We start from the raw sequence: 10515 nt of genomic DNA, 5'->3' as shown, positions 1-10515 counted from the left end.
CCTGTACCGCCATGCAGTCCCAGGCCAAGTTCAGCAAAGCTTTGGGGGATTCCGCAAGCCGCTGGAGGCCAGCAGAGGAGTCCCCTGTCTCCCAGAAGTAGGTCTGCCTCAGTGTCGCCATTGGCTGTTAGCAACTGAGGGGGAGGTGTGGCCTCGGGCGGGAACTAAAGAAGGATTTCAGAAGGGCAGCAAGACCTTTGGGCAAGTCTATTACCACAGCTGGAGGTCATTATCATGGCTGCCACGTGGCCCAAAAGCAGAAGCAGCAAGGAGACCGGTTAGGAAGGTGCTGTTGTCAACCAGGCTGGAGGGGATGGCTGTCACCAGGTGGATGCAGAGGAGGTGACGGGAAGAGGTCACACTGGGGATAGATCTTAGAGGTGGAGCTCAAGGCACCTGCTGAAGGTGGGTGTAAAGGGAGGGGAAAGGAGTCACCGGCATGAAAGCCGGTCTTCCAGCTGCGCGAGCGGCTGGCTGTGTTGACAGAGCCAGAGGAGCCTAGGGGAGGAGCCTGGGGGAGGAGCCTGGGGGAGGAGTCTGGGAGGGAGGTGGGCAGTGGTGGGGTGGGGTGGGTAGAAATGAAGAGTTTGTCTTTGGATGTGTTCTGTCTGGTGTTCTAGCTGATGTCCTGATTAGACATCAGGTGAAGATGTCAGGTGGTGCTTATATGTGTAAATCTGAGTTCCGGAAAGAGGGTGGGCTCTATAAAGCAGCTGGGATGTAGACATTTGGGTTGTCTGTGTCCTGATGATATTTTAAAGCATGAGATTGAAGGAGAACCCCTAAAGAGTGAAGGATCTAGAGAAGACAGGAGGGCCAGAGATGGAACGCTCTGGAGCGCTCTCAAAGACAGAACACTCTGGAAAACTCCGGAGCTGGCCCAGTTCGTGGGCTGGGACTGTGAGGGTGGGACCCAGGACAGGTACATTTTGACCAAGGGACACAGAGCTAAGGTGCGTGTGGAGAGCTGGTCCGTGGGCACTTGGGCAGCCCGTCTCCTTAACTAGACATGACCTCTCGGGTCCCCCCGATGCACACTGGCAAGGCCTCTCCAACTCAACTCACCCCCCCTCAGAGCTGCATCGACTGGAACCGGGAGGTGCTGAAGCGGGAGCTGGGCCTGACCGAGCAGGACATCGTGGACATCCCCCAGCTCTTCAAGACGGAGAGGAGAAAGGCAGTGGCCTTCTTCCCTGACTTGGTGAGGCCCCTGTTCGTGAGTTATATCCGTTTCCTCGGATTAGGCTCCAAGCTTCTGCTCCCCTGAGGGGCAAGCCATTTGGTTGCTGCCAACGTTTGGGATTAGGGTGGCTGGTGGGGGTGGCAGAGAGAATCAGGGGTCCCATGACGGGTCCCAGAAGGGCTTCTAGTTGGCTGACTGTCCTGTCCACTATGGAATGCTCACCAGCCAAGCCTTTTGCTCAAGGGCCATCAGGGAGGGGCCCTTCCCTTCCCCCCTGGGACCCCCATGATATTTGTGGAGTGAACCAACCATCACATGAGGTCATGTGTGCACAGCACGCGGAAGTATCAGCTGAGAGCTCAGACGTCCCTTGTGCTTCCTCTCTCAGCCTGCAGCTGTACCCCCTCCCCCATGTATTTAGGGTACACTGTTCGAGATACAGATGTGATTAAGGCTGCTCCCCGCTTTCAAGGAGGGAGTCTGCTCTAGTGGTAGAAATTCTCTCCACCTCTCTTAGAGTGTGTCCCAATGACCTCTTTTGTATCAGAAAGTCAAGTGGCAGTTGAGAGGTGGGACAAAGCACTGAGAGGTAGGACTGGCGATCTAAGAAGGCTTCCTGGAAGAAGTGGTCTTTGGTTGAGTCCTGAGGGCTTTGCCTCTGGAATAGGCGGACTGCTGGGGCCCCACCCCATGCATTCTGATTGAGCAGGTCTGAGGAGGGCCGGAGACACTGCTGCTCCTCTGACCAGCTCCCAGGAGGCGCTCAGGCTGCTCTCCGGGGGCGCACTTTGAGTATCCTGGCTGTAGATGACCCAGCTCCCCTCCCCTCCCGGCTTGTCCCTCCCCTCCTCCAGCCCCTATCCACCTCCACGCCCCATAGAGGAACTCAACACAGGAGGCCTGTCCACACCACCCTTGCTACATCCCCCCATTTCCCTTCCCCTTTCCGGCTGATCTTTTGCCCTCCTCGATTTCCCCATTTGCAAAACTCCGTTTCCCCTCCTCTCATGTTTAAGGCGGCCTTGCAATTAGGTAAGTGCCTCCAGTGTTTGCAAGAAATGGGGCGGCCGGAGGCGGGTTCAGCCAGAGCAGGAGGGCTAATGGAATGATGCCATGAGAGCGAGGGCAGGGAGGGCTACGGTGCCGGCTGCAGGAGGGCCTGGGACCATCTCTTATCTCTGCGTCTCCATCATCCGCTCCCTCGCCCTTCCCTCGCCCTTCCCTCGCCCCCCAGCTTGGCTTCCTGTGCGTCTCTGTGCCTGGGGAGGAATAGAAAGAGACACACACATGATAGAGACATAGGCAGCGCTCTACCCGGCCTTCCCGCTCCGTCAAGTTCAAATACCAGAGAGAGAGAGAATCTGATTGGTCCAGCGCGGGTCAGATGTCTGCCCTGGTCCAATCAGCTCCAAGCTAGGAAGTGGCGCTTCTCCCGCACAAACATGGCGGCCGCCGCAACCCACCGTTAAGGAGGGCGGTCGCTGGGGAAGTAGGCGCCCCTGCGAGCTCTGCAGTCGCTCCCTTGGCACCGCACAGCTGGCTAGAGTTCTCACCCGCCCCGGTGCCCCTCCCCCTGCATGCAAGCGCGAGGAGCCGTTTCCAGGGTCACCCGGAGACAGGCGCAGGTCCAGCCGGGTGTGGTGCGGGGGTTGACGTGGAGCTGATGAGGTGCCGCCCCTGACCCGGGACCCCGCGTCTTCGCAGGTGAACATGCTGGTGCTGGGCAAGCACCTGGGCATCCCCAAGCCCTTCGGGCCCATCATCAACGGCCGCTGCTGCCTGGAGGAGAAGGTGCGGTCCCTGCTGGAGCCGCTGGGCCTCCACTGCACCTTCATCGACGACTTCACCCCGTACCACATGCTGCACGGGGAGGTGCACTGCGGCACCAACGTGCGCCGGCAGCCCTTCTCCTTCAAGTGGTGGCACATGGTGCCCTGAGCCCATCCCCCCCCCATTGTCTTCTCCCTCTGGGGTGGGACATCGGTGGGACCCTGAACATGAAGCATCAAGACACCCCAAGGCTCCAGATAGCACACTGAGGGTGACCGCCTCTCTCAGAAGCCTTTTCCCTGGAAGTGTTCACACCTCACTTGTAACCCATTTGGTTTTCAGGCCTGATTCTTGTGGGCCTCTCCAGAAGAAAGTCGTCATTTCTTGAAAGCCTCTCATGTGGCTCACCAGAACCCATGGGGACTCCTCCAAACGTACCCCTTCTCACCCCCAAATCCTCTGTTTGAGATCCAATTTACCTTGGGGTCTAGAAACATCCATGGGTCTCCTCTGCCATCTTGACCTGTGTGTCCTAAGGGAGGAAGGACCCACAATTCTGCTTTGGTGTGATTTGCCTTTTACTCTGCAGGGGAGCACCCCTAAAGTCAGATCCCTCCACCCAGGAGAGAGTCTACCCATAGCTTCCCCCAGAGGGAAGGAGGTGGGGCCCACTTAGATCAAGGTTGGATCATCAGTCTACCTGCCAAGCTTCTGACCAGATGCTGAGCTCTACACGCAGTGCCCAACGTGAGCATTCACATAGCTGGTCCTTTCCGGATGTGTGTTGAAGGAATGCTTGTCAGCCCTTAGCCTTATAAGTGCCCCACCATCTGAATTCAGAAATCTGGCTTTGTCCACAAACCTCCTGGAATTTCTTGGAAATGAGAGAATGTGTCAGGGGCACCTGGCTGGCTTAGTCTGTGGAGCGTGTGACTCTTGATCTTGGGGTTGTGGGTTTGAGCCCTACGTTGGGTGTAAATATTACTTAAAAATTAAAACAAAACAAAAAAAAAAAAAAAGGAAAGAATGTTGGGAATTCCTGGAGATTGGGAAGCCTGAAAGGGCAGGGGTGAGAGATGTCCTTCACAAGGCATCAGCTGCTTCCTTGGCCCTGAACCTCCCTCTGCAGGAGGGGAGACTCCTGGCAAAATCGGTCCTGGCCTTTCTGTTGCCCTCTGGTCAGCATTCCCATGTCCTGCTGTGACTCAGAAGAGGGGGCCCAAAGGGGCAGAGCCACCAACACAGCTCACAGCGGGACGACTCTGAGCGCAAGGGGAGGGGTGGTGGTGGAGGAGGTTTTCTCCAGATGTGTGCCAGCTGCACACGTGTTCCCTACGGGTCTGGCTGGGTTTCTACCACTGGCTAATAAATCTACAATAACATGAATGGTTTGAGTCCAGTTTGGGTCCTTTGGGATTAGAGTGTGACGGTAAGAACAGAGAAGTTCCTTGCAGCTGGAGCATTTGCTTGCCTGGCCCCGGAAGCATTTGGGGTGGACAGGCCCTAAATTTTGGTAAGATGGTGAGTTTGCTCCGTCTTGGCCACAGGATGAGTTAGGGCTGCCGCGGACAGTTGGGGTGATGTAGCCACATGCATGCAAGCCTACGGGTCAAGTGCTAGGTTGCCAGGGCCTTGTGAGTGTGCAGGGCAAGGGTCTGGGCTGTGGCCGGAAGGTTGCATTGTGAGTGTGGCAATGGGGGGAGCCGAGGTGCGTGCAGAGCATGGGACGCCTGCAGTGTGCCCTTACTGGCGTCCTTCCTACTGACAGGAGGCTGCAGGCGCCCCATAAAAGGCCAAGTGGACTTGCCCCGGAGCCCCAGGAAATGACTCCCTCTGCTCAGCACCCTTCCAACCCCCACCAAGGGGCAGAACAGAAACACACCCAGGCTGGCCCCGGGGCTGGTGAGAGAAGGTGCTACAGCCTCTCCCCTGCAAACCCCCTCTTGAAATCTCCTCCTCAGAATCTCTCGAACAGACTCCCAGTACCCCTCCGTGGCCGGGTTTTATCAGAACAAGCCCCCCTTCCAAGGGAAATTGGCACAGATGCTGCTGCTGAGATAATCCTATTTTTTAAAAGGTGGGAATGTGGCTTTTCTAGAAGGCAAGTGCTTAAAACTGGGAGAACGGGGATGAATTTGCAAGCAGGCTTTTCTCACCACCAGCCCCCCTGCCACCCTCTCTCCCTCAGGCTGGACACAAGAGAAAGCCCTGGATGCTGGTGTCTTTGAGGGGTGGAGGTATTATTCTGCCTACTGCAGCCAGCCAGCCCCCCCACCCCAACCCCCTAGCTGGGCTTCCTGGCCTCCACGAGCTGGGCCACACATGTCCCCTCTGAAATCCAGCTCCGCTGCTCCGTGAGTGTCATGGGGTCAGCAGGAGAAAGATGTTACCTGTGGACCCTCCCTTCAGGGCCGGTGCTCAGTCCTGGACCATTGGGGGCAGTAGGCTGAGACTCAGGATCCCATGAGTTCAGGCTGCTGGCTCGTAAGAGCACCGGGAGTTGCTTCATCAAGCCTGATGACCAGCGCCCCCCACCCCCTGCCCAGCCCCCAACAGCTGCCTGCGCTGCACTGCGTGCTCCCTTCCAGGGTCTGGTTCCCAGCCCCGGAACCCCCCAGGAGGACCAGGCCGTCTCCCCCATACCACACTATGGCTTCTCCAACACAGACGTTAGCCTTGACCCTGGGAAGGTCAGGTTGGGTGCCCTAAAGGAGGCTGCAGGCTGCTAGGTTGGGCCAGTTATTTATACCCCAGCAAAAGCTTTTCCAGCACCCTCTGTATCCCTCATTCCTTCATTCAAAATCGATTTGATGGGTATCCACTGTTTGCCAGGCAAAATCTCTAACCTCGGGAGCTTACATCTAGGGAAGCAGCAAGTAAGGGGACAGAGAGCACTAGAAATTATGGCGAGCGCCATGGAGCGGATCACGAGGAGCAGAGAAGAGAGGTGGGGTCTGCTTTTGCAGGGTGACAGACTCCTCCCGGCAGGGGAGATATTTGGGCTGAGGCTGAAGAATGTCACAGGTGGGCCAGCGAGGGCTTCCAGGCACGGGGACAGGACGGAGCCTGGAGGTGGGGAGGGGAGAGGGACCGTGGCATAGCAGGACAAAAAGAAGGCCAGGACGGGGTAAGGGGTATGGAGGGGGTGAGTGAGGAAGAGTTTTCCCAGAGCCCTACCGCACCCGTCTCAGAGCACACTGCCCTTCCCCCCCACCCCCCTCCCCAGGGTCTGACCTGGGCATAGACAGGATAGGGGAAGAGTGTGTCCAGACACCCTGCACCAGTGGAAAGGCCAGGTGCCTCGGAGTCAGACAATCCGATGCTGCACTTGTACTTTGTAGCTCTGAACCTCTCTGAGTCTGTTTCCTTCTCTGTAAAATGGGCTGATGATTGTGCGTAATGATCGAAGAGTTTACTCGCAGTTTCAGTGGGACGCTCAGCAGCACGCCTCCGGGCACGTAGTAGGTGCTCAATAAATACTGCCTGTTGTTAACACCCCCAGACTCTGCTCAAGCCATGCTGTGTACAGAGCTCCTGAATCCTGCCTTCTGCTCAGGGATGGAGACCCTTAAAGACCCCGAGGTCAGATTTGGGAGGAAGGGCCGGGCGGGCTGTCCCAGCAACTCTTCCTGTGATGTCCTCCTCCCCCCAGCTGCGTGAGAGGAGGCTCCGGCCCAGACGGGACGCAAGGGCCTGCCTTTCCTGTGGGAACTGGCAACTCTGGGTGGCCCTGGACCCGCCTGACTCGTGCTTTATTCAGAGTTAGAAATAAGTCACCGCAGGACCTTGGCAGGAGCTCACCCAACTCTGTGGTCTCCATCACCTTTGCCGGCAGCGCCGGAGGACGCGGCGTCAGGCTGGGGCTCCAGGATGGCCCGGAAGGAATTCTGGTCACCAGGGTGCGGTCAGTAACAGCCACCGTTTCCTACGAAGTCAGCGTGTGGTGCATCCCCCGCAGCTTAATGACGGTGAGAGTCAGCCACGCGCCAGCAGGTGCCACGCACCTGCCACAGTAGTTGCTATTATTACCCTCGCTTTCTAGGCAAGGAAACGGAGGCACTGAGAAATGAAGGAACTTGCCCCTTTGATGGGGAAGACAGGTTTGAGCGCAGACAGGTGCCTCCATGGCCTGGGTTCCTACGCAGCCAGGGCACAGGTCCTCGCCCCGTCTGCACGTTCGAGTCTCTGGGGAGGCTGGGAACTAGCAGCGCAGAGTCTCCGCCCGTGGAAGGTCTGTCTGGACGCCGGGATGCTGCACAAAGCTGCCTGGTGATTCTGACACGCGGCCAGAGCACAGCATCAGTGACCCAGACCATGTCGCCTTCCTAAGCCCCGCCCCCTGCCTGGCACCCCCCTCCACCGCCTATAACCAGCAAGTTTGATGGGGCGCCTGGGTGGCTTAGTCGGTTAAGCGTCTGACTTTCGCTTAGGTCATGATCTCGCAGTTCGTGGGTTCGAGCCCCGCATCGGGCTCTGTGCTGACTGCCAGCTCAGAGCCTGGAGCCTGTTTCAGAGTCTGTGTCTCCCTCTCTCTCTGACCCTCCCCTGCTCACGCTGTCTCTCTCTCTCTCCTAGAAATAAATAAAAAAACATTAAAAATTTAAAAAAAAATCCAGCAAGTTTGGGGGGCTGTGGGGTCCCACACTCCTCAGGCTGTGGTGGCTCCTCCAGCAACCAGACGGTTTTACCCACATTCAAATTTTCTTTCAAGGCCAGTGGCTCTGAGAATGCACACAGGATTTCCCGCAAGAGTCACTAAAAATACAGATTTCTGGGCACCCCCACCCGCCGGGCCAGGCCTCCCGAGCCAAATCCCCGGGCCCAGCTCCCTGGATGTTGTAAAGCTTCCCAGTTGGTCCTGCTGCTTCTGGGTTATTCTAGCTATTTCCTGTTGATCATGGCAAAGCATCTGGATATAGTGTGAACATTCATCAAGAGGGGGGTCTTTGGACGCTATTTTTTTTTTTTTTAATTTGAGAGAGAGAGAGAATGTGAGTGGGGAGAGGGGCAGAGGAAGAGAGAGAGAATCTTAAACAGGCTCCACACTCAGCATGGAGCCCGACGCAGGGCTCGATTCCACGACCCTGGGATCATGACCTGAGCTAAAATCCAGAGTCAGATGCTCAACCAACTGAGCCATCCGGGCGCCAAGAAGGTGTCTCTGAATTCTGCTGTAGTCTACACTGGGGACTGTTATAGTGTCATTTAACAAGAATAAATGGGAATGATCCCAACTGACTTGGAGGGGCTCCCACAAGGCAGTGAGTGAGAAACACAAGACACAATATAGGGCGCACAGTATGTTGTGCACAGGGGCGCCCTCAAAAGTGCCCCCTCTGGGTGTGTGTGCACGTGTGTGCGTGCATTGCTTTGTGATGATACAACCATGGAGAAAGTACAGACGGACACACGCTACATGGTAACGTGGGCAGGGCGGGGAGGAGAAAGGAGCCCAGCAGGTACATAAAAAAGACACTAAGAGGGGGCGCCTGGGTGGCTCAGTCGGCTGAGTGACCAACGCTTGGTTTCAGCTCAGGTCATGATCTCACGGTTTGGGGGTTCGAGCTCCGGGTCAGGCTCTGCGTGTTCTGTCAGCGTGGAGGCTGCTTGGGGTTTCCCTCTCCCTCTCTCTTTCTGTCTCTCAAAAGAAACAAACAAAAAAAGTGCCCATTTAATAAAAAATAGGAGGCTGCTTGGGATTTCTCTCTCTCTCTCTGTCTTTCTCTGTATAAATAAACAACAAACCTTTAAAAAATATGCTCATTAAAAAAAAATACACTAAGAGGTGGTTGTGATTTGACTACAAGTGTGATTTGTTTCTTAGAATTACACATGGGGTGTGTGTGTATAAAAGCATTTTTGGGGGAGGGGGTTTGGTTGTTTTGTTTTTAGTGAAAATGAGCTGTGCTTTTTGGGCCAAAGACTGTGGCCACACTGGGAAGTCAAAGTCCAAGTGGAAGTTTCGGGAGAGTGGAGAGGGGAAATGGTGCTCCCCACACTCCTCCACCACAAGCTCCGGGTCTGATGTCCCAAGCAGACAATGCGCTAACCCAGCACCAAATAACGATCCGGTCATGAAGGACACAAACGGGGCCTGCAGCTGGGAGCCCCAGGGGACCTACCTCAGACAAGAGGTCGGGGAGGCCTTCCAGGAGGCAGTAGCTCAGAGTGGATGGAAAGGGTAAGAAGGAGCCGCAGTGGAGAGAGCAGCGGGTGCCAGAGCCCTGAGTGGGGGCTGACTCTCTGTGTTCTAGAATCTGGCCAAAGCCCTCCCTCTGTGGGAAGAGAGGGGCAAGGGCAAGTGTCCTGGGGTAGAAGGCAGGTCCCCATCTCGGCCACAAGGATGAGCCTAGCTGTGGCTCTGAAGCAGGGGGAGCCCGCTGAGCAAGGTATGACATGATTTGGTCTAGATTTTTTTAAGAGAACCCTCTAGATGGGAAGCCGGCTTGGCGGTAAGACCTGAGACAGGCGCAAAGACTGAGCCACCCAGGTGCCCCCTCTTAGTGTCTTTTGGATCCCTTACGTCTTCATTCAGCGACGACATTCGGAAACCGGAAGCGACAAGATGGCTGACGGGTCGGCAGTGGGAACGGAGAGGCCAGACTTCTGGGCTTATCAGCTTATTCATTTACTGCGAAGTAGATCACGGGCACAAAAAAGTCTTCATAATGTTTCTGTAGGATTTAAGGGCTTAATTATGAAGCGAACCGGGTGTACACAGCGCTGTTTTCTTTGCAAAAGAGAACATTCCAACCCGTCTGCAGTCCCGTGGGGGACCCTTCCCACCCGTCTCCCACACCCGGGGGTTCCCGCTAACCTGGCCTTCGGGTTTATCATCACTTTGCCCCTCTTTTTTATGATTTTACCACACGTGCCAGCATCTCGGAACTACCTCTGTTTAGCGTTGACTGTTTTTAGAGTTTATGTGCTTACAACCACATTCATCCCATTATTCTGGGTCTTGCCCCTTTTTTAAAAAAATTTTTTTTTTACATTTATTTATTTTTGATACTGAGGGAGACAGAGATTGAGTGGGGGGGGTGGAGGGGGCTAGAGATAGAAGGAGACACAGAATCTGAAACAGGCTCCAGGCTCTGAGCTGTCACTACAGAGCCTGATGTGGGGCTCGAACTCGTGGACCATGAGACCATGATCTGAGCCGAAATCAGCTGCTTAACCGTCTGAGCCACCCAGGTGCCCCTCTTGTTCTTTTCATTCAACACCAAGTCGGTGAGATTCCTTCACGCTGCCTGTCGCCATCATTCATTCCTTTGCATGGCTACGTAGTATTCCATTCCGTGAATGAGATTTGTTTATTTTTCCATCAAAGGTTTCTTCCTTCCTTCCTTCCTTCCTTCCTTCCTTCCTTCCTTCTTTCTTTCTTTCTTTCTTTCTTTCTTTCTTTCTTTCTTTCTTTCTTTCTTTCTTTCTTTCTTTCTTCTTTCTTTCTCTTTCTCTCTCTTCTTCCTTCCTTCCTTCCTCTTTCTCTCTCTTCCTTCCTTCTTTCCTTCCTTCCTTCCTTCCTTCTTTCTTTCTTTCTTTCTTTCTTTCTTTCTTTCTTT

At 55.2% G+C, this 10515-nt stretch overlaps 1 protein-coding gene across 1 annotated transcript in view; it reads left to right on the top strand.

Annotated features, from left to right (window-relative positions):
* The window catches only part of LOC144241123 (protein-arginine deiminase type-3), a 26590-nt gene extending 22251 nt beyond the window's left edge, over positions 1 to 4339 (top strand). The window contains exons 15-16 of the mRNA XM_077775570.1: positions 1076 to 1201; positions 2888 to 4339. Of these exons, the coding sequence (XP_077631696.1) occupies positions 1076 to 1201; positions 2888 to 3121 (360 nt within the window). The 3' untranslated portion in view covers positions 3122 to 4339. The remainder of the gene's footprint in view (positions 1 to 1075; positions 1202 to 2887) is intronic.
* The last annotated feature ends 6176 nt before the right edge of the window (positions 4340 to 10515 follow it).

The sequence above is a fragment of the Crocuta crocuta genome, unplaced genomic scaffold (assembly GCF_008692635.1).
Source record: "Crocuta crocuta isolate KB4526 unplaced genomic scaffold, BGI_CrCroc_1.0 scaffold127, whole genome shotgun sequence".
NCBI classification, from domain to species: Eukaryota; Metazoa; Chordata; class Mammalia; order Carnivora; family Hyaenidae; genus Crocuta; species Crocuta crocuta.
The sequence above is the reverse complement of the archived record's forward strand: the minus strand, read 5'-3'. Positions and strand labels throughout refer to the sequence as shown.